The 24,617-nt window shown below is 37.9% G+C and overlaps 1 protein-coding gene across 6 annotated transcripts in view; it reads right to left on the reverse strand.

Moving 5' to 3' along the window:
- lrp2a (low density lipoprotein receptor-related protein 2a) overlaps positions 1-24,617 on the reverse strand; it is a 110,620-nt gene that overhangs the window by 1,580 nt on the left and 84,423 nt on the right. For 4 of the 6 annotated variants that reach the window (XM_067410622.1, XM_067410621.1, XM_067410620.1 and 1 more), the window contains 24 exons: positions 24,324-24,520; positions 21,868-22,113; positions 21,615-21,743; positions 19,493-19,612; positions 16,843-16,959; positions 16,463-16,579; positions 15,611-15,748; positions 14,418-14,540; positions 14,137-14,265; positions 13,856-13,987; positions 13,269-13,400; positions 11,581-11,724; positions 11,057-11,222; positions 10,816-10,944; positions 8,405-8,625; positions 8,148-8,327; positions 7,625-7,744; positions 7,294-7,384; positions 6,231-6,298; positions 5,912-6,029; positions 4,787-4,913; positions 2,545-2,652; positions 2,325-2,441; positions 1,718-1,789 (listed from right to left, as the gene is read on the reverse strand). In XM_067410622.1, the coding sequence (XP_067266723.1) occupies positions 1,718-1,789; positions 2,325-2,441; positions 2,545-2,652; positions 4,787-4,913; positions 5,912-6,029; positions 6,231-6,298; positions 7,294-7,384; positions 7,625-7,744; positions 8,148-8,327; positions 8,405-8,625; positions 10,816-10,944; positions 11,057-11,222; positions 11,581-11,724; positions 13,269-13,400; positions 13,856-13,987; positions 14,137-14,265; positions 14,418-14,540; positions 15,611-15,748; positions 16,463-16,579; positions 16,843-16,959; positions 19,493-19,612; positions 21,615-21,743; positions 21,868-22,113; positions 24,324-24,520 (3,241 nt within the window). Of the gene's footprint in view, positions 1-1,717; positions 1,790-2,324; positions 2,442-2,544; positions 2,653-4,786; positions 4,914-5,911; positions 6,030-6,230; positions 6,299-6,395; positions 6,416-7,293; positions 7,385-7,624; positions 7,745-8,147; positions 8,328-8,404; positions 8,626-10,815; positions 10,945-11,056; positions 11,223-11,580; positions 11,725-13,268; positions 13,401-13,855; positions 13,988-14,136; positions 14,266-14,417; positions 14,541-15,610; positions 15,749-16,462; positions 16,580-16,842; positions 16,960-19,492; positions 19,613-21,614; positions 21,744-21,867; positions 22,114-24,323; positions 24,521-24,617 lie in introns of those variants that run through there. The other 2 variants (XR_010897198.1, XR_010897199.1) reach the window with 2 other exon arrangements.

Raw genomic sequence — 24,617 nt, forward strand, 5'->3', positions numbered from 1 at the left:
CTCAAAATACCCCACAGATATTTTTTTTATAGCAGTTAAAATTGCCACTTTTAGTGGTTGACCAAAAACGAGCAGTTTCAGTGTGGGCCCTTTAAATGCAAATGAGTTGCTGCGCTCGGCCTGAGAGGGTGGAGCTTCACAAGCTCATTCTCCGGTGACAGGACGCACTATAATGTCAGAAACTGAATATATGCTGCATGTATATAGAACAGGTATAGTTTAGTTTAATTACGGTTATAACTTATATTGTCTTGTTTTTATCCACTATATTAGTACAAGCCTGTTGTACCAGACCCCTTTCAAATGGTGAAAAATTTACAGATGAGTTTTGTAAGGTTTATTGTACCTCACACAAAAGATGAAGCGTCCATTTTCTCTCTAGAAAAAATCACTGTAAGAGCTTAATAAAACAGTGCAAGTGTGCATTAAAATATTATCCATAAACTCTCTCTCTCCCTTGCATTATCATCAACATACACAGCGAAGTACACAGAAACACTCGTTACAACTAACATTAAACAAATATATAAAGACCTTATGCCTTTTCAGGTGGTGCTTAATAAACTGGTAAACTGTAAATCAACTCCGATGAACTGTAATAAAGTGCTCTCACCTTTATTGCTGCCAAATCCAGTATCATTCTGGAGACTGTAAGCGGGATCACAAACTGTTCACTGATCTATCCTTGAGTAACCGCTTTTTAGCACAACCTCTGTTTTGTATTGTCCCTTTGTATTGATATTCGTTCACACATTCCAGTGTGAAATGATTCGCGCAGACATAAATGAATTTCTGTAGAGTTGAGGGAGCATTTTCTTGGAAAACAAAATTAATCCACCTCATCTTCAGCGGCTCAGATTTCGGGAGTAAATGGAGAGAGCTATATGGATTAATCCATCCAGCTACAGAACACCTAAAACACTTGGGAGACATTCTCGTCAGTGCAGCAATGGTGGACTGTACAACTGGCTGTGAATTCGCTCAGGGCGGTTCTATGTTAAAATGGCAGAGTCTCTCAACATTTGTGGGCGGGGCCTGTGGCTAATGAGACGTTACACTGCCAGGGATCTGGAAATGGCTTGTTCTGAGACACGGCTTATGATTTATGGGGATTAAAAAAAAAGGAGTGGTAGGATTTTTATCACTATAGGGTGATTGTGTACACACACTGCCAACACACATTTATGTCAAAACACCAGGCAAAAGTAAATTTTGCATAATAGGTCCCCTTTAAGGCACATCATTTCGCTCAGCGGCCATGTTTGAGACGCCTCTCGGGCAGCTGTTTCAGTCATGTGAGTGCAGCTCCTAGCTCTTCGAATGCAGAAACATCAAATTCTCCAAAGCTGTTCACCAAGCTTATGATTAAATTTTATATTTAAAATCACCAATGAAATTGGACAACTGTTTCCTAAATTTTGAATGTAAATGCCCAAATCATGACATAAAACTGCATTTGGGCCAGCCAATGTACATGTGCAGTCATAGCGCTGAGCTTCTAACAGCAGCTGCAGTGACGCAATGACTTTGATCAATTGCCGATTGGCTCTTTTAATTAAAAGGCAGGACTTATTCCACCATATTGCGCATATTTACTAAACAAAGACCTTTTCCTATTCATAGTAATATGAGCACTGTAATAAACGTGGTCAATGTACATTCAAAGTTCTGCTATAAAAACAATCATATACATATAATATTTGAAGTTGCTGCTCACCTCTGAATAAGTAGGGTTTTCAAATGTTGTGCTTGGCTTTAGTTTTCTTTTAAAGAAACTCCATTTAGACTCCTGAATAATAAAATAAAAACATGGTCACATGATGTAGAAATGACAGGAAGCTAGACATGTACGTTTTCTGAAGAAAATATGAGTGGTGCTTGAACAACTACACAATCTCAAGTCAAAAAAGCTCACCCACATCTCTACGAAATTTTAAATGGGGTATGGGTGTTGTTTTAGCATGATGCTAACACATTAGGCATGTTACTAGCATGATGATAACATGTACAACATGTTGTTAGCACAATTATGCTGCCTTCATGTGCAATCGGAAATTTTATAATTCCCATTTCTGAAGTCATGATTACGAGCTCATCGCATTCAATTTTCGAAATGGGAGGGTGCTCATGTGCAATTTTGATCTAGTATATCTATGTTGTTAGCATGATGATTGCACATTATGACTTGTTTTTATCATGTTTTAATAATTAGTTTGGATTTTTAGCATATTTTATCTAATCGCTATTAGCATGTAGCTATTCACTGCTAGCATGTATAATGGAAAAAATAGATAAACTGGGGACAAATGTTCAGGTATCCTAACCTGTGTGGTCTGTTGCTCTACAGGTACGCTCTTCACCTCCATTGCCTGTTTTTGAGTGTGGTACGTAGGGATTGAGAAGTTATTCTCCACCTGGTCTCCACTGACGTTCACAGTAACCTGTATGTAGCACAGAAACACAAAACTAAAGACCCTGCTCAGATTTAAAATGTACGATTTATACTGCAGAAGGTTATGAAAGGCTTTCGAGCAGTAGATATACCTGTGTAGCATGTATTACTGCAGGGTCGCTGGATGGGCCAGCTGCAGTCGAGTACAGAGGATTCTCGAACGTGATTGGCTGCCTCCCAGAGTCTGCAAAATTCTCATCCTAATAATAAAAACCAAAGAATCCAGATCAGACACAAAGAAAATGTCTTCGATAAATATCTTTAGTAGTTGTTATTTTTCCAATTCTAAATCCACCAATACCTGGGCACTTAAATCTGAGATTATCAGCAGATAACCATTTGTTGTCTACCAAGTTGTTTGCCGTTGAAAAGTTTGGGGTCGGTAAGATTGAATGTTTTTTAAACAAGTGTCTTATGCTCACCAGGATTCTTTGATGAAAAGAAATTTTAAAAGAACAACATATATTTGAAATAGAAATATCTTGTATTAATTAATTACTATCTTAAAAGGGGGTGTAATACTATCATGCATTCTGACTTATTTACACTTATAAAGAGCTACATTCTCATGCTAAACATGGCCAAAGTTTCAAAACACGAGTTGGACGTATGACAGAGTATTTCTGTGCCAAATCCACTACTTCCGGTTTCGGTACAGGATTCGGAGAGTTTTTTCGAGTGTGTCCTGTATGACGTCAAAAGAGAGCAGAATTCCTTGTATAGGCACTTCTCCCTGATAAGCATGCGCACACACATCACCCAGAGCAAGAGCACGCCCATCAACACGCTTCAGTCGGGATACAGAAACCGAGAGATTTTTCAGCAATGGCTGTGTCCCAATTCAGGGGCTGCACTCTTTGAAGGCTGCATGCATCATCGAGGCAGTCTCATTTAAGAAAAATAACCGTTAGATTGCAACATAGGAAGGAAATGACAGTGTTTTACACCTCACAATGAATATCAGTTACAGTAACTTTTCTTAAATATGACATCCTTGATGAAGCATTCAGCCTTCAAATGTGACCTCCGGAGGACGCAGCCTCCGAAATGAGACACAGCTCCTGTCACCGAAGAACTGTGTTTTTGGTTGTGAGGGAAAGATTACCTTTTTCAGCTTCCCAAAGAACCCAGCATTAAGGGAACAATGGATGTAGTTTGTTTTTCCAGGGCAGCAATGGAGTTGTGCATATATGTTTGTTTGCTCCCGGGAATTCGGTAATGAATGCTTTGTAAACAAGTCCTAGTTCGGCGTTGCATTTGCAGATCGCGGGCGGTGAGTAAAGCTGCATCAGATGTCTGTGTTTTGTTGGCAATCGGCGCACAAATGCATATAACTCAAACGTTTTTGTTCCCTTTTTATTTATAATGATGTCGCAGCTTGCAGACGATCTCTACGCAAAAGCTGCGCGCGCTCATGACTCTTTAGCTCCGCCCACGGCACTGACAGCAGACACGCCTCCAGAATCTCGGCTTTTTTCGGAAAGACTCGGTTTAGAGTATCTATCTTTTATAAATATGACTGCATTGTTACTCTAGATGTACTCAAGATTAACATGAGATTGGCAAAAACTGTGTGTGATACCCCCTCGCTCCTTAACTGTCTCTTTTGATCAATTGAATGCATCCTTGCTGAATAAAAGTATTAATTTCTTTTTAAAAAACGTATTTACTGACCCCAAACTTTTAAACAGAAGTGTAAGAATTCATGTGCTCATCACTGTTCATTCATTTCAATTGTGACAACTCACAGAACAGTTTTTGCATGTTATTGAAAATGATAATGGTAATATATTTGGTCTTGGCTGACTAGATCTGCTATGCTGCTGCTGTTGTTGATTATTGCTGCTGAAGAGCAAGTATTGACTTGCTACTGCTAATAGACAGATACGCTGCTCTGAGTATGTAAAGTATGCTGCTGCTGCATAAATAGACATATATAAATCCCGTAGCAGATCTAGGCAGGTGGAGCTGGGGAGGTGGAGGGTTCCAGAGGAACTCTGATAGCACAGGACAAGATTAAAACAAACACTGAACCAGACTTTTAAATGCTGAGCAAGCAATCTTTTGGCTGCATGATCAGCAGAGGCCAGTCTGCTTGTGCCATGCCGTAATGATGTGATCAGCCTGCGCCCTCTAGAGTTTTCATAACATCAGTCGACCACTAACAGCCAATAGTTTTTCATTGTGATTAATGATATGAGAAACTAGTGCACTTAGAAGTCCTAGAAACTATATAACATTAACACTTGGGTCAAAAGGTCGAACAGAGATTTTACGCTTCATAAGTCAGAAAATGTGCTGAGTGGACTCAGTGAGTGAAAAGTCCACATTTACCAGCTGCATGGCCCTGTCAATGAATGACACCCCCACAGTCTGAGGCTCCAGGTCCATCGTGACATTGTCACCCGAATGAAACGACACTCCATTTCCTGTGTCCCCTGATTTCACCAGGCTGCTCAGACTAAGAAAGAAAAAAAGTGATTAGTACATGAAGTCTGAATAACTGGAATATAGTTATAAATGGACACTAAATTAAGACATAGGAGAATATTTAAACATTTTCATTTATATGCATCAATATAACAATACATATAAATAAACTGCAATATTTACATATATAATTTAACTAAACAATTTACATGAAAGATGCCACACATGGGGACTTCTGAACATTTCTGAGTGTTAAAGAATGGTCATATCTGAGTTTTGAATCAATTCAATTAATGATTTCACTGAAAATTGCTGCTGAAGTTTAAATCAGACTAAGATACATCTTAATGATTTCTTCAATCTAGTCTAATGACATGGAAACTTCATAGCCAAATAAAAAGCACATTACAACAAGTGCAATATTGATGATGTTGCTTAATTTGATGTCAACAGAAAATACTCTACAGTAGATTAACTTAAATAGGCAGCAACCTACAAATATTTAACTATTTTGATGTTGTATAACAGTGACAAGAAAAGTTCTTGGTTTGACATTAAAAATCAATATACGAAGGAGGAGGAGATGGCAGGGTTATGAAAGACATTTAGATAATGAAATGTGCACATATAGTGAACATATATTTGATGTAAAATACTTTTTTGAAAGAAAGAAATTATTGCTTTTATTCAGCAAGGAGTGACAGTAAAGATTTATAATGTTACAAACGATTTCTATTTGAATTTTGAACTTTATATTCATCAAAGAATCCTAAAAAAAAAGAAAAAAAAAAAATGCACCACGGTTTCCACAAAACCGTTTGAGCCGCAAATCAGCATATTAGAATGATTTCTGAAGGATCATGTGACACTGAAGACTGGAGTATTTCACAATATTACAGTTTTTACTGTATTTTTGATCCAATAAATGCAAAAAAAAGCAAAAAATTATGTACTGTTCATACATCCACTAAGTTTTCAAATACGTTTGAGCTCTTCTGTAGGTGGTTGAATGGCGTGTTTGTATTGTACCTGGGTAGTTTTGGCATTGACGGGATCAGAGAGCCGGTGCGCCTGTAGTTGAGGAAAACTCCCACAACCAGAGCTCCAGTAATCAGAATAATAACCACTGCTAACAGGACAGTCACAGCTACAAACACACAGTATGTAAGATATATTAGTGCAGTCTTGTTACACTTCATTTGAAATGAACGTGCTCCTTCACTGGGAATAAGTAACGCTGCTTGTTAGAGTTGATAAATAACAGCATCAGATGTTAAAACCTGTGAGTAAAGTTGTTAATTCAACACTTACACTTACATAACTAATTAACATGTAACAGTTTGTTTACCTGTCCCTGCAGGAGCACCTCTCGACTTCCCCATTTCACAGTAACTACCCGAGTAGCCGTATGGACACCTGAGGAGCAAAAACACTGACCCGTTAGAGACACTCTAAAGTTCATCTTGAATCGCTTTAGCAAAAATGACTTCTCTTTCTACTATTTGAGACTTACTGCATTTCACCAGTTTCATTCTAAAAAAAGAATTGAAATAATTATTTTCCTATTCCATGTCTTTAAAGGGTCCACAGCATTCATTTGTTAATCATTTATTCTTTTTTTTACCTTGTGTGCATTTTGTTAATAGTTTTTTTTTTCCCAGAAACAACAACAATTTAGACTTTCATGACCACTGTCATGTGTTTATATGTTGCAACAGTACAGAAGGAGTCATTTTAGCACCTTAATTTCAATAATTTTTTTTAATTTCAGTTCTTTAAATTGTAATTTTAATTTAATCATTTGAAAAATATTTAAATTAATTAAACTATATATCTTCATATTAAATATTGCAGCAGTCATTCATCACTAAAGGTTTTGAGGTAGAGATTTTGAGTATGACAAATTATATATATAAATGAAATTTATATATATATATATATATATATATATATATATATATATATATATATATATATATATATATATATATATATATATGACATACTGTAGCAGGTTTATTAGGCTGCTGTCACTTTAATACCTGACGCACATGACGCGGATCTGCATCCTATTTTCTCACAAATCTTTGTGTTCATTTAAAACTTTATTTAACTCATTTAAGGCTGTGCTTATGAGGATACTTGTAACACTTGAATGGTTTAAAAACATTTGCATGAATAAGAGCGTGATCATATAATGTAACGGAATAAACGGATGCTGCATTAATTGCGTTAATATTGCGGTAAAAAACAAATGAAACGCGTGCATTAACGCGTTAATTCTGACAGCACTGATATGTATAGTATATATGTATAGTATATATATATATATATATATATATATATATATATATATATATATATATATATATATATATATATAGAGCTGCTATCATGATCTTGACACTCACTTGCACTTCGGCAGGCCTCCCTCATCAGTGTAGCATGTTCCTCCGTTCATGCATCTGCATGCAAGCGGCATGGACACCTCTGCCTCAATGGCTGCAGGTGCGAGGGCCAGGCATAACATAATAATGTAACACAGCCACAATGTAATCACAACAAGTCAAACACACACACCACACACCTTTTCAAAACATCACATGGCAATAATGAAATCATGCAGTATTAGATGCAGCACATGCATGTATGCTACGAAATGGATTGATGGAATGTGATGTGGTCAATATACTGATCTCACAAATAAAAAGCAGTGGGCATCTCTGCATCTGCATCTCTTACCAGCATCACATTCATTTTTGTTGAAGGTGAGGAGCGTGGATCCCTGCGGACAGGCGCAGGTGTATCCACCCGGCCGCAGCAAACACAGGTGACTGCAGGCATCCTGACAGGGGTTGAGTACTGCAAGAGAAGGTCAACAATGATCTATTCCTTTACCCACCAGTATACAGTATATACTTATAGTAACCACACGTCAACAAACTCTCATTAGATTATTAGTAGACTGTCTGTTTGATATCTGCTAACACTTGATTCTGATGCTCCACAAAAGACATTCTTCTGACTATAAGTAACTTTGCAACTACATGTCAACTTATTCTACTAACCCTAACCCTAAAACCTAACAGTCCACAAACAGTCTACTAATACACTAATGAGAGTTAGTTGACATGTAGTTGCAAAGTTACTTACAGTTAGTAGAATGTCTATAGTGGACCATCAAAATAAAGTGTAACCAACTATACATACTAGTATGTAATATATAATATATGTGATAATGTTTTTAAATTTAAGATTGTCTCACCTGAGTGGTTGTGTCGGTGCTGTTGGTAGATGCGTACTTGAGTCAGCCAGGGGTTTATGGTCAACACCTTCACCTTGTCTCCTTTTCCAAACTTATCTTTTTTCCACACTTCTCCCTTTTCTTTAGTCGTCCAGTACACATGCCCCTCGAACACATCCAGACTGTAGGGATGACCGATGTCTGCAATAACAACAAACGTGAGAATGACGGCCAATCAAAAGATTAAGATAAGACTAACCCGGTCTTATGTTCCATACCTCCTGATATGATCATTTGCCGGTCTGTTCCATCCACTTTCATGGACTCGATGATGTTCTCTTTTGAGTCACACCAGTAGATACGGTTTTCATTCAGGTAGTCCAAAGCTAAACCAGTAGGCCATCCCAGATCTTCATCTAACAGCACCTCTCTGTGCTGCCCATCCATCCACGCCGCCTCAATCTTGGGCTTTCTGCCCCAGTCGGTCCAGAACAGTTTACTGTAATATATACAAGCACAAATGATGCTCAGTAATGACAAGAGCACAGCATGAGTTCCCACATCTTACACTCCAAAAAAATAAAAGTTCCAAAAGGGGGTTTTCATATAAGAACCATTTTAAGTTCCCCAAAAAAACTTTCAGTGAACGTTTCTTAAAAGAAACATTTTTTTCTTAGTGCGAAGAACATTTAAAATCTGAATAACCTTTTTCCACTATAAAGAACCTTTTGTGGAATGGAAAGGTTCCATGGAAGTTAAAGGGGACCTTTAATACCCCTTTTACAAGATATAATATAAGTCTCTGGTGTCTCCAGAATGTGTCTGTGAAGTTTCAGCTCAAAATCCCCCACAGACCATTTATTATAGCTTGTCAAATTTGCCCCTATTTGGGTGTGAGCAAAAACACGCCGTTTTTGTGTTTGTCCCTTTAAATGCAAATGAGCTGCTGCTCCCGCCCCCCTTTCCAGAAGAGGGCGGAGCTTTAACAGCTCAACAACAACAAAGCTGGAGAATCTCACGCAGCCAAAATGAGGATTGTCAGTAACGGTGTTCAGCCTTACATTGTTCAAACCGGAGTCGACACTGATGGAGAGACTCAGGAAGAAGTTACAACTTTTAGAATGAAACTGGACGTTTCTGAATGGTTAGTGGATAAATTTATGTAGTTGCTGTGGAGTTGATTCAACTCATCCACTAGCATGTGCCGTCATGTTCATCTTTTGTGCAAATCCAGCGTTGAATTGACCCTCGTTTGTGAAGCAGTTTGGTAAAATGACGGCATGACAACAACACTCTACTACAACAACTCTTCCTCTTCTCTAAAGCAGCCCAACATGGCCTCACCCCTTTATAGTGTGTTCTCGGGGGCCGGGTTTATGTAAAGTTTAGGGTTAGTATTGTCACCAACCCAGGAAGAAGCTTGTTGTAGTCCCTACCAGCCATTTGTTGTAGTTCTTAAACAGAGAATTCTTTAAAAGAAAATACGAGTTTCTTTGTCCTGAAGAACAGAAAAGAAGATATTTTAAAGAATGTTGGTAACCAGACAGTAGCCATTAACTTCCATAGTATTTTTCAGTGGCAACAGTCAACTGTTTGATTACCAACATTCTTTAAAATATCTTATTTTGTGTTCAACAGAAGAAAGGAACTCATACAGGTTTGGAACAACATGAGGGTGAGTAAATGATAACAGAATTTTCATTTTTAAGTGTAATATACCTTTAAGGCCAATTCACACTAAACCGACTGATGGAGACAGATGGCGACAGACACTTTGTCAGATTTTGTCGGATCAGTGTGTTACCCCTGTTGGTGTCTGTTGGAGCTTGTTTTCAGAGATTAAACATGCTGAATCGGCACTCGTCTGAGCAGTGAGGCACTGTAAATCTAGAGACTGTCCGCCTTGGTCGGCGTTTGTCGGTGCAGTATGAATTGGCCTTTATAGGTTCTTCATAGAACCATCGATGCCAGTAAAGAACCTTTATTCTTTAGAGTGTATGATCAATAAATTTTCTATTTTTTCTCCAACTGTTTCAGACCAGATCACTAACGAAACACTCATCTAATTGAGAACTGATTTGACTATTCATAGAAAAATCAGCTCAAAAAGAACAATTCACTCATATATCTCTATATCAGCGCAACAGCCAAAATAACTAGAAAAATATTTTTGTTTATTTAACATTTATGGCTTCTCCAGACCTGAAAATCACCACGTTAAAATGGCCAGATATTTTTACACTGCAAAATATAGTTTTTCCTCCATATTTTTGTCTTGTTTTCCATTATTAGTATCTAAAAATTCTTAAATCAAGATACATTTACTTGAGATGCACACACAACATAAGTTGTTAGATACATATATTAAAACATACATAAATTGTATTATTGTCTTTGAATTCATTTTTTGTTTTTCTTACCCCATTGGCAGATATTTGTTCTTGTTTTAAGCATAAACTTAACATTAAGCACAATTGTTTTTCAGAAACAAGACTTTTCATCTTATGCCATTTTGCATCTCAAGTAAATGTGTCTTGATTTAAGAATGGTAGGATATTTGTACTGGAAAAAGGAAATCATTTTTTTTTTTTTTTTTTTGTGGTGCAGGATTTTCATGACCATGCATCCCTCAAGACTGCCTACTGAATTTTTTAATCCCAAATGAGCAGTTATTTATTCATGTTCTTACCCTAGACCAGGGTTGACCACAATAGCAGCTGGCTGATCAAGATCGGTGTGAATTAACCACTTCCTGTAACGTCCATCCAGTTTAGCCACTTCGATTCTATTAGTCCCAGCATCCGTCCAGTAAATATGGCTATATATAACGGAAAAGACAAAACACATAGCAGATAGAAGATATTTATTTCTCTGGAACTGTCTGCATCAGACCTCAAGTAAAGTAAAGTTTAGAAAAGCAGTGCACAAACCCTCCAATCCAGTCCACAGCGATGCCATCAGGGCTGGAGATGTATCTGAGGTTCAGGTCCACCTCCTTTACAGGATTATTCCCATGGTCATCAAACGTGGTCATATACGCCCTCTTGATCGAGCCGAACTCAGAGCCTCGTCCCAACACTGTCCAGTACACTATACCTGAAAATCATTTTCAGGAATTCAGAATTATGCTTCAGTTTGCATTCAGAAACCTGATTATAGAAACAAGAAGTGTAACAGTGATCACGTTTTCAGGGACTTTGGATAGTATGGTAGGGATTTCAAAACATTCTTCAATAAAGATTTCACAAACTACCACCAAGATAAATCACAATATTACAATCTTTAAGTAGAAGCAAAATAGAATTTGAAAATCAAAAAACAAAAAGTGTATTCTTCTATAGAGAAATAATTGTACTTCTGCTTTATTGTGCTGTAAATTGTGCTTCCTTGTATTGCATCTGCACCAAAACATATATGTGATATTCGGTGGGATATCCTGTGAATAGTGCCTTACTGAGACCGAGGCCTTCTGGGTCCCACAGGTAGTCCAGTGCCTGAATGTGCTCTGCATTATCCACATAATCAGAGTACTGTGCAGATGAGAGATTAAAGCGACGGATGCGCACATTATCAGGCAATAACAACACGGGAGGATTTCCTGAGAAAAAAGAAACAGAAAAAGAAAGAAACAGGACACGTTAAATTATGACATCACAGCGTACTGTATGATGACTTGTATTACTGCCTATTTATGCAGCTATTTGTGCTATAAACCATTTTTTTATGATTATGATAATTAATTAAAATAGTATGATAGCAAATACCAGACTCAAGCAGTATAATGTAATGTCTTTGTACAACTAAAATAACTGAATGTGAATGACACTGGAAGCCAGACAAATTCAACTTGGCCGCTCTTGCATTAAGAATAAGGTGGATTGACAACAAGACCAATTTGCCCACGAAATGCAGCCAAAATTTTGCTAATATGACTGCACCTTAAGGCAGCAGCCTACCTGAAATAGTGACCAATTTGAAACGCTCTACATAAGCAGCAATTCACAAATGTGCATCAGTTTTAAAACATAAAAATATGTGTAAAACAAACAAATATTGGATAAGAGAGTCAATTTTCATTCATTCTGAAAAATGCAGCTTCAAAGGGCTCTACACGATCACAGACGAGGAATAAGAGTCTTATCTAAAGCAACCATCTGTCATTTTACAAAAACAAAACCAAAAATGTATATACTTTGCGATGCGTCACACATTACGTAATCACGTTGGAAAGGTCACACGTCACATGTGTAGGTGGAAGTACAGATTGCAGTGTCTACAAAGCGAGCGTGCAAAGACTAAGTCAAACGCTCTTTACGAAAAAAGTAAAACAACAATGTTGGACGATTTTGAAGTCGGAGGAGAAAATGAGATGGTACTTCTGCCTACGTCACACGTGACCTTTCCAACGTGACTATGTAATGCATGGTGCATCGCAGAGCAGTGCAAGATGAGCATTTGTGGTTAAAAAGTATATAAATGTTTATTTTTTTTAGAAAATGGCCGATCTTTCCGCTAGATAAGACCCTTATTCCTCCTCTGGGATCATGTAGAGCTCTTTAAAGCTGCAATGAAACTGACATTTGGACCTTCAACCCGTTGGTAACTGTTGAAGTCCATTATATGGAGAAAAATCCTGGAATGTTTTCCTCAAAAACCTTAATTTCTTTTTGACTGAAGAAAGAAAGACATGAACATCTTGGATGACATGGGGATGAGTAAATTATCAGGAAATTTTAATTCTGAAGTGAACTAATCCTTTAAGGCAGAAAAAGTATGCTATCTACTAGGGGTGTGATGATAAACTCACGAGACGAGACAATACACAATATTGGGTTCACAAAACAAAAAGATATTTTAACACTATTTTTAAGAAATCTTCATTGATGAAATATGACTGGAAAAGTCTTTTATCTGGAAGTCCCTAAATGCATTTTGAAAAGTTTTTAGTAATCTAAAGGTGTCACTTATCTGTCAATTATTTTGACGATTAATCAAGTAATCACGATCTCATGTCACACCCCAACTATCTACCTTTTGAAACTGCCTCTGACAGAAGAATGTTATAGGAGGCCATAGGAGGTAAAAAAAAAAAAAAAGTGGATAAATAATCCCAAAGAGAAAAAATAAACCTGCAGGCCTCACCCTCAGCCGCGCATTCGACTCCTGGCTGCTCTCCCACTGATCGAAAGCCTTCAGCGCAGAAACACTCATAAGTGCCCTTAGTGTTCCTGCACAGCTGCGGGCACATCCCATAAATCTCACACTCGTTCACATCTGCAGATGAGGAGAAAACACTTCACATTACACATGAAGGAAGTAAAATATTTATTTATTTATTTATTTTTTAAGAATTGCTAGGACACATTTCTCAGTACTTTGGCTATTTTTTCAAAACCCTTCACACAGTTCTCCTAACCAACTTTCAGAAGTTAATTTCACATTCATAATGCATTAAAACTATCAAAATCAACTCATTCTTCCATAACACTAGCATGAACGGCATGTACTTCTTATGTTGCTCCCATACAGACAGAAGAGATTCCAGGCAAAGGACAGAAAAACAAAAAATGAATTGTGATTTGAGATTTGAAACGGTCAGATCAGTCACTGAAACCCCTGCAGGAATTCCCGTTGTTCTGGCTGGCTTCCGGAATGCCTCTATATAAGCCTGTTTTATTGTAAATATTGAGGTCTTCTAATAAAGAAAGTATTAAGATGACATCACAAACCATCGCAGGTGTTCTTGTCCTCCGGGTTAGGTTTATATCCAGGTCTACAAGAGCAAATGAAGCCTCCGGTCGACAAATCTGTGCAGTTATGCTCACACAGATTCTCACTGCATGAGCGCCCATGGCCGTAGTCTGACAAAGAGAGATGAAGAAATGTTACAAAAAACACGCAGGAAAACAGGATACAGTCTTCTTTTTTGGTCATTTTTTGGAGCTTGTTAGCATAAATTGTCTTTCACTTTTTTCATGCAAGAAAGAAAATAAACAACATAAAAACTCACAGCATCCGAGTTCATCGGTCTGGTCTTCACAGTCGTCATAGTCGTCACAAGCGTACTGCAGAGGAATGCACTGACCATTTCCACATTTATACTCGTCTGCAGAGCAGGGTCCATGTGTGGGAGTCACGCCTGAGGAATCATTCACACAAAGCAGGGTGTTTTAACAGTTTCATTAGAATTTGGGGAATTAAAACGGTATAAACAGGTACATATTACATATAGTTAGCATAATAAAGGCTAGTCTATTTGATGTGAAAATCTATTAATTGACCGTCACTCACAATGCTCCGCTCTCTCGTCGGTTCCATCACCGCAGTCATCTATAGAGTTGCAGAGCTCGTGACTGTAGATGCAGCGATTGTTATCACAACGGAAACGGAACGGAGGATCACATGAGATGTCCACTGAGGAGACAAGACACGTCAAGTTTTTGCATGTTAATAATTTGTTCTACATCTAAAATGCCAAAAGTTGCAGTTTATTGGGTTGTATAGCTAATATACTAAACAAATAATACTATAAATATGCTAGTAGTAAAGATTTTATGCACTGGATGGATGTGATCGGATGGATTGATGGACAGATGGATGTGATTGATTGATTGATTGATTGATTGATTGATTGATTGGATGGATAGATGGACAGATGGATGTGATTGATTGATTGATTGGATGGATGGATGAATGTGATCGGATCGGATGGATGGATGGATGGATGGATGGGATCGATTTGATGGATGGATGTGACAGGATGGATGGATGGATGGACAGATGGATGTGATTGGATGGATGTGATGGGATGGATGTGATTGGATGGATGTGATGAGATGGATGGATGGATGTGATCGATTGGATGGATGGATGGATGGATGGATGAATGTGATCAGATGGAAGTGATGGATAATTGGATGGATGGATGGATGGATGGATGTGACTAGATGGATGGATGTGATAGGATGGATGGATGGATGAATAGGATCGATTGGATGGATGGGATGGATGTGATTGATTGGATGGATGGATGGATGGATGGATGGATGGATGGATGGGATGGATGCGATTGGATATATGTATGGATGGATGGATGGATGGATGGATGGATGTGACTAGATGGATGTATGTGATAGGATGGATGGATGGATGGATGGATGGATGGATGGATGGATGGATGGATGGATGGATGGATGGATGGGATGGATGGGATGGATGCGATTGGATGTATGGATGGATGGATGGATGTGATCAGATGGAAGTGATGGATAATTGGATGGATGGATGGATGGATGGATGGATGGATGGATGGATGGATGGATGAATGTGATCGATTGGATGGATGGACAGATGGATGTGATTGGATGGATGGATGGATGGATGAATGTGATCGATTGGATGGATGGACAGACAGACAGCTAGATGTGATAGACAGCTAGCTAGCTATATAGATAGATGGATAGATAGCTAGATGTGTTTCTCACAGCAGAGATGCAGTTCCTCATCTGAATTATCCCCGCAGTCATTATCTCCGTCACATATCCAGTGCTGCTGCACACACACGTGGTTCTTACACTCAAACAGGAAGGGTGGACAGTAGGTGCTGTTCGGGTAACGTGTGGCTGAAATATGAACACACAACTCAAAGTCAACATAAACTTTCATAATACATTTAGAACTTGGCATATGAAAACATTCATTTATCGATTTGGGTTCCTTGCTTGTTGGGGTTTAAAAAAAGGACACTTTTGATATTGCACTGACAATATCAGATGAGAACAAAACTTGACTCGTGCTGAATAACAGCACTATTATCTTCTACAGTGCTGCTTAGATCTGAATTAAACTCATTTCATAATTGATTAACTTCACAGTTATTGAACTGAACTAAACCAACACTGAACTTACTTGAGCTGATAACGACACTATTGACTTTTTAGAGCTTTTAGATCATCATTTTCCTGTTTATTACTGTGAAGCTGCTTTGAAACAATCTGTATTATATTTAGTGCTACATAAATAAAGGTGACTTGACTTCAGTTGGACTCAATAACCCAGGACTTTGGCATTACTAGTGCCATGGCTTACTGTTTAAGCTACAGTTAATGCTGCTCAACAGGTTCCTGATCTTATTGTGAATGATTAATCTGTGTAAGTTTGTCTCCATAATCTTTAATCAAAATGTAAAATTTCCATGTGTTTTCAAGGCCAAGATATTCCCTAGTTTCCCTTCTGGACTCTAGAGGGTGCTACAATATAATCCACAGCTGTCTTCTAGTGACATTCTCAGTTGGACGTCTAGACTTTAAGTAGATTTAAAAACATGGTACACTCACGACAGGAACTTTCATCGGTGAAGTCGATACAGTCAGCGTTGCCGTCACATTTGAAGCGCTCAGAGATGCAGTGGCCGCTATTGCACTGGAAGTAACCGGGGTGACAGGTCCGCAGCTCTGAAACACATTCATCCACAAAGAATGAAGGCAATCTCTTTTAACAGTCCATGGAGAATGAATTATGCACAGTTCCTGTAAGTCATTCACAAGGTATCCAGGCACACAAATGCATTGAGATATCACCCACTGAGGATCAATCTGTAATAAAGAGACAGTATTATGATGTTGAACATGGTGGCTAGTGCCACAGTCCTCTTTCTCTCTCCATCTGTCTTTTGATAGCTTTTCCTTTCTGCCGTCTCTTCTTTTCTTTCACTCACCACAGTCTCTCTCGTCAGAATTGTCCTCGCAGTCGTTGTCATGGTCACAAACCCAGCGGTCAGGAATGCAGTGCAGGTTGTCACAGCGGTACTCGCTCTCCGTGCACGGACGAGGGGCTGCGGACGCATAAGAAGCGTGTCAATCAGACACACATGAACATACATAAAAGGCAGGCAGGCCAATGAAGCAATAAAGCCCAAGTGGCTGTTGGCCACAGTGATTTTAACACAAGTAAGGGGCGTTCTTAAGCATGAAGCAAAGGAGAATGCCTGAAAATCTCTGAACTGTGGTGAAATTATTGTTGAACAAGCAACGCAGAAATTCTCTGCATTAAAATGCTAATACTTTTTTCAGAATGTTCAGAGAATATACTGTATATTGTGCATATGCATATGTGACCAGGCCCAGTTCTAGGCAGCTAGAGAACGACGGGCTGGCAGATATACTTTTAATTTTTAGTCTTCTCCTATAATGAGACCATTCCTCCATACAGAATCTCTTCAGATCCTAAAGAGTCCCACCTCCATGTTGGTGCTTCTTCTCTTCAGTTCACCACCCCACTCATTTTCTATAGGGTTCAGGTCTGGGGACTGGGATGGCCATTGCAGAAGCTTGGTTTTGCTGCCAAAGAGCTCTTTTTTTGTTGTTTTTTGTTTGTTTGTTTAATCTGATCATAGAACTCGTCCCATTTAAGGTTTGCTATTACTTTCACTATTGTCCAGTGACAATTTGGAAAATAAATGCAATGGAAGCCTACTATTTTAGTAATGAAATTAACTTTAATTATGCAGAATGGGGCCGTTCACGCAGAACACATTTTTCCATTCCATTGCGCTACTTTTTTGTGCTATTGTTTTTCAATGTAAACGCGCAAGACGGACTTTGACCATTGTGCTGGCGTCTCGCATCCATAATTTTGCAGCGACTTTTGCATGAAGTTAAAATAAATGAAACTTTTAAAAAAGGCGTCTCTAGACCTGCACTGACCTGTGACCTGTGTGTGTGTCATCATATGACCCATTTTAGTACGCACCAGCGTACTTTAAAATCAATCAGAGCTATAGAAATGTATATATTAATATTTACAAGAGTAATTTACGCTATACCCTCTTTTGCACCCCGTTTTAAATTGCTATTTCGTATAGTATAGTATAGAAATTTAGTTCAGTTAGAGAACAGACACTTCTATTAAAAACTGAACGTGTATGTGTCTGCTCAATGCAGCGTGAGCCGAACGAGAGTTGCAGCAGAGATCAGCAGCAGGAGTCGGGTTTCATTCATCACGAGAGTGAGGAGCTGACTGACAAGACGATGGCAGAAGAGTTGGTTTCAAATCGAAATGTAAAAGCGCCTATTTAAGCGAGTTTGTACATTGCATACTAATAATAATGAACCCAGCATTTAAGCAAATGCCACCCCCGAACTGGTGCTAATTCCAAAGGGAGAGGGGGGGAATGCAGTGCTGTGGTGGGCACCAGTGAAGTAACCGGTGTTGCGGCTGAACACGGTAACACCGACTATCGCAGCAAGCCTATCAGTCACGTAAACATGCATGGCGCACAAGAGGTCAATAGCTGATTACTTTAAAAAATAAAGTGTGCGGACAGGTTGATTTGATTTTAATCAAAAAAAAAGAAAAAAAAAAAAGAAAAGTTTTTTCATAGTTTTTGATAATTTTTCCTGGTTTTCATTTGATAGAAGAATAAAACATTTTACATCAGCACAAAACTAGGGTATGCAGAATAAAACAACTATTCATCAGCATGCATTGATTAATCCCATGTTGTAGCAAAAATAAATTTAAAAAAAAGAAAAAGAAAAAAAGAATAGGGTGACACTAGTGCAACCAGTGGTAAAGTAAGTTTGGACCCCTGATTCAGAAATAACGCTTACATAGCATTAGCAAAGCGCTTTTAGAACATGTTGTTATTTTAGGAATTGGGGCAATGTCCCAAGATCTGCCACTTGTTTACATAAACCATCAACTAAAAAAATAGTTCAGGCACAATGCAATAATACAGTGCGTCTTGTAAATAGTGATGTTTGACAAAGTGCTTGTAAGCTCAAAGTGCAGCAAAAAAAGTCCTGAACAGTTTAAGTAAAGCACAAAAAAACCTCTGACACAGATGAGGAGGACAATTAGGCTGTCGCAGGATTTGATCCGACGAGCTACGGCTTGCTCTTCAGCCAGAGGACCGTTTTTCAGAGGGGAGTTCATAGCTGAATTTATCAGGGGAATGACCCGTGTTCAACACCCCCATAGCTCTTCTGCAGGGAGGAGAAAGTGCTGAAAAAAATCAGCGCTTATTTCAACATGCAGCTCAAAAGGTTTAGCGCAGACCATTTGTCAACCTTTCACACCTCACAGCACCTTGTCTGCCATCACGCCATCTCCTCCACACTCTCTGTCTTTCCAATTTGTTCCCATCAAAAGTTTAACACTTTTTAAACTTGACAGCTTCATTCACTTCATTAAATAGAAAAGGATGTCCAGGATATTCTTAAAAATTATAAAATAAAATCAACTTTTGTATTTCAGTGAACCACACAAGGGTGAGTAAACAATGATTTTGGGCGAACTATCCCTCTTGTTACTCATGTTTTATATTGAGCTGACCGATCCCGAGAGGTCAGCGTGCTGCTACTCACTGCAGTTGTGTTCATCCGATCCGTCGCCGCAGTCGTTGTCTCCGTCGCAGCGCCAGCGCAGGGGGATGCACTGGTGGTTATCACAGCGGAAATCACCCGCCGGCTCACAGGTCAACTCCTCTGCAAACACAACAGACAACATAGGCTTACACAAACACTAACACACAAGCTGAAGTTAAACAGAGCGCAAGTGGAGAGACGCAGAAAGTACCAGTACATTAGACCTTATTTAACACCTAACAACATGTGCTTTAATAAAGCTTCAGCACAAAGCTCTGAGGAAGAGGAGGAAATGGGGCAGAAAATCTTCACATGGTCAACAGAGGAAAGGAAGGAAGAGGAGTTGTACGAACATCTGACCCCAGTGGCACATTCTTACAGTCAGATTAGGGCGATCTCTCCTCTCTCTCCTCTCTGTGCAGGATGGCACTAATGGAGAGAGGAGGAGCTGATAAGACCCAGGAGAACCAGGGATACGTGTGTGTGTGTGTGTTTGTCATTATGTGAAAAAAAAAAAAAAAACTGCAGATGGGGTGCCTGAATTTTGCTGTAAAAAATATGGTAATAACATTTGAGGTTTTATGGATTTAAATTAAATTTATAGTAAAAAATATATATATTTCATTAACTGATGTAATGTTAAAATACCAACCTACTGAGGTATATAATATTTATATTCTTCTATATATATAGGTTCACTGAGCCATTCACATTAATTTAACAACATACAATCTAACATAAAACCTTAAATGTACAAAACTAATAAGAACAAACTAAGAAGAAACATAGTTATTTCAATGAAAATGTAAGGAGTCACACGGGGAATTCAATTTATATTTTTTTAACTGTAAATTATAAGATGAACTGTTCTTTTTCACTTCCGAAAACTAATTTTAAAACTGTAATTTGAACATTATTGTAAAATTACATGTAGTAATAAATTACATATAGTAAGAGAACATAAACCAAATTACAGTGCACTAAAATCAGAGTAAAATCTCTTGATCCTTAATGAAACAATACAAACATAATCACAACTGCACACACACACACACACACTGGTGCCTGACACAGACATACCTAACACACACATAAATCAGTGGTGTGGCCCCAGACAGGAGGAGGGGTCACTGAGGGCCCGTCCATCACAGAGAGACTGAACTAACACTCACTAATGTACCACAGGAGTGTGAGAGGACGATTCAATCCATCATGACAAACACACACCACAGCATTATATAACATCACTGATAATGGGGACAATACAAAGTCATTTTACATTATATGTTACATATAATGTACTTGGTCTTAATTTTAGTGTTTTTGTTTTGTTCTGTTAATGTCAGAAAAATCTGTTAAAAAAGAAATTGCAGCCGACTTTACTGTTATATTGTGACGTTTTTCTGAGTGAAGCAGATTATTGAAAAAACGTAGGACGGAACTTGATTCTATCCATCGGTTGATTCGACTGTGAAAAGTGAGCACTGCATATACAGTATTTAATGTTTTAAAAAGACAATTGAAAAAACTCTCAATTTGTAAAAAGAAAAAAGAAAAAAAGATTTAATATCTTTTTTGCTATTTAGACTGCAAAAAACTAAAAGAATTTAAACCGGATAAGCCAAAAAAGCTAGATTAGGAAACAGAAAAAAAGATTTTGAATTTGAATATTACTAATTTTGGTTTATTATTTTTTTATTTAATAAATATATAAATTTTTCTGTTGTAAGCACTGCTGTTTGTGAATGAAAAAGGTTACACTGAGTCGTTTTCAGTCATCTAATACAATTTTGTTTGATAAATTATTTAATTTTACTCCATTTACTATTTTATTAATACATATTAAAAATATTACTTTTTTTAGTTTTTAAGCTCTGCTGTTCGTGAATAAATATGGTTACAGTTAAGTAAGAAAAAACGGTTACAGTTAAGAGTTGTGTTTTCAGTTAAGTAATCAATTTTTTGTTTAATACATTTTTCATAGTAATTCTGAATTTTTGAATTTCAATCTTGCTACTTTTGCAATATTGTTCATCAGTTATAAGCACTTCTGTTTATGAAATATGAATAAAAACAGTTATGCTGAGTCAAGTTTTTATTTGTGGTTTGTCTGACGTCTCACCGCAGTTCTGTTCATCGCTGTTGTCCCTGCAGTCGTTGTGTCCATTGCACACGGCCCACAGAGGAACGCAGCGGTAGTTTGTCCTGCAGTCAAACTCTGTGTGATTGTCACATCTGTAGCTTGGACCCACTGCAAACAACATCATACAGATGATTAAGAATAATGAAAAATACTGCAGCACAATTTCTCCTTTTTATTCCTTTACTAATTTCAACCAATTTAATAAAATAATAGTAATGCTGTAGCAACTCACTGCATTCATCAATGGGCTCGTCGGAGTTGTCTCCACAGTCATCATCCACGTCACATTTCCAGCTCTGCGGGATGCAGCGGCCGTTCCTGCACTTGAACTGTCCGGGTCTGCAGGTCCTGCTGGAGCAGTGTGCGGGATCCTCATCGGAGCCGTCGCCACAGTCGTTCTCCCCGTCACACTGCCAGGCCTCAGAGATGCAGCGTTTATTGGCACACTGCCACTGATGCGACTCGCACTGATGCGTGGCTGACGGTACAGAAACAGAGGAAGATGCATTTCTGAACACAACATGGCAACAGCCAATTAAAAACAATGTTGTTTTGTATGCAGTGTACATTTTATCATGGGGTTCAAACCTACAACCTTTCAGATTCCTGCCTTGATTTTTAGCCACTAGGCCGCATCATTGGCAGCAGTGTAAACATTAGGCCCTTTCACAGTAATCCAGGTAAATTACCATAAAATACCAGAATGACTTTACCGGTAAACACAAAGATATGCTGTTCACACAAGCAAGGGCGTTCTGGCTTTTTACTGTTGAGAGACCATTCACATATTAGCACCAAAATACTGGTAAATTCAGTGATGTCAGTCATCAGAAATAATCTTCAAATACTGTGCCGCTGTCTTCATTCGCTCCCATGAGGAGAAGTGCTTTAGTAGTTTTACTATCTATTCAATTTGACATTTTTTTGACATTTGAGTGACAGGTGTAAGGTATGGAAGCTTGTTTCAGCCACTGAATACAAAAAAAAAAAAAAAAATTGCTAATTTATATCTCACAATTCTGACTTTTTTCTCGCAATTGTAAGTTTACATCTTGCAACTCTGACTTTTTTTCTCAGAATTGCGTGATATAAACTCACAATTCTGAAGAAAAAGTCCGTCTTTTTTCCCCTCAGAGTTGGACTTTATAAATGAGAAATGCGAGATATATACTCACAATTGTGAGAAAATGTCAGAATTGCGAGATATATACTCACAATTGCGAGAAAATGTCAGAATTGTGAGATATATACTCGCAATTGTGAGAAAAAAGTCAGAATTGCGAGAAAAGTCAGAATTGCGAGATATATGCTCACAATTGGGAGAAAAAAAGACAGAATTGCGAGAAAATATCAGAATTATGAGATATATACTCACAATTGCGAGAAAAAAGTCAGAATTGCGAGATATATACTCATTTGCGAGAAAAAAATGTCAGAATTGCGAGAAAATGTCAGAATTGTGAGATGTATACTCAATTGCGAGAAAAGTCAGAATTGCGAGAAAAAGTCAGAATTGCGTGATATATACTCACAATTGTGAGAAGTCAGAATTGCGATAAAATATCAGAGTTGTGAGATATACTCACAATTGCAAGAAAAAGTCAGAATTGTGAGAAAATGTCAGAATTACGAGATATATACTCAATTGCGAGAAAATGTCAGAATTGTGAGATATATACTCGCAATTGTGAGAAAAAAGTCAGAATTGCGAGATTTACTCACAATTGCGAGTAAAAAAGTCAGAATTGCGAGAAAATGTCAGAATTGTGAGATATATGCTCACAATTGCGAGTAAAAAAGTCAGAATTGCGAGAAAATATCAGAGTTGTGAGATATACTCACAATTGCAAGAAAAAGTCAGAATTGTGAGATATATACTCGCAATTGTGAGAAAATGTCAAAATTGTGAGATATATACTCACAATTGCGAGAAAAAAAGTCAGAATTGTAAGAAAATATCAGAATTGTGAGATATATACTCATTTGCGAGAAAAAAAGTCAGAATTGCAAGATATATATTCACAATTGCAAGAAAAAGTCAGAATTGCGAGAAAATTTCAGAATTGTGAGATATATGCTCACAATTGCGAGAAAAAAAGTCAGAATTGTAAGAAAATATCAGAATTGTGAGACATATACTCGCAATTGCGAGAAAATATCAGAATTGTGAGACATATACTCACAATTGCGAGAAAAAAGTCAGAATTGCGAGAAAATGTCAGAATTGTGAGATATATACTCAATTGCGAGAAAATGTCAGAATTGTGAGATATATACTCAATTGCGAGAAAAAAGTCAGAATTGCGAGAAAATGTCAGAATTGTGAGATATATACTCACAATTGCGAGAAAAAGTCAGAATTGTGAGAAAATGTCAGAATTGCGAGATATATACTCACAATTGCGAGGAAAAAGTCAGAATTGCGAGAAAATGTCAGAATTGTGAGATATATACTCACAATTGCGAGGAAAAAGTCAGAATTGCGAGAAAATGTCAGAATTGCAATCTTCATTGTTTGTTCACACACAGGTTATTTACTGGTAATGTTACAACTTCTCATACCAGTAAACTGCCAGAACTGGTATTTTTGAAAAGGTCCTATTCACACATGATCTCTTAGCGGTAATTTACCAGTAAAGACTAAATGTGTAAAAGGGGCTATTGACATGATATTGGTTTGTTCCATACCACACAGCACTGTGTCCTCATCCGAGCCATCAGGACAGTCCTGATTAGAGTTACACAGGAAGTGTGGGCTGGTGCAGTTTCCGTCATTACACTGGAACTGGCCCAGTCTGCAGTGCCGAACGGGACATGTGGAGGGTTCATCAGAGCCGTCTCTACAGTCCCGTTGACCATCACACTTCCACCAAATAGGGATACAGCTTTAGAGAGAGACAAAACAAAAGATTCCATTTTACTTTGGATGCTCCCTTAAAAGGAAGCTGTCTATGTAGGCAGTATACATCAAGTCAGCTCATT

Source organism: Chanodichthys erythropterus, chromosome 14 (genome assembly GCF_024489055.1).
Source record: "Chanodichthys erythropterus isolate Z2021 chromosome 14, ASM2448905v1, whole genome shotgun sequence".
Taxonomy (NCBI): Eukaryota; Metazoa; Chordata; class Actinopteri; order Cypriniformes; family Xenocyprididae; genus Chanodichthys; species Chanodichthys erythropterus.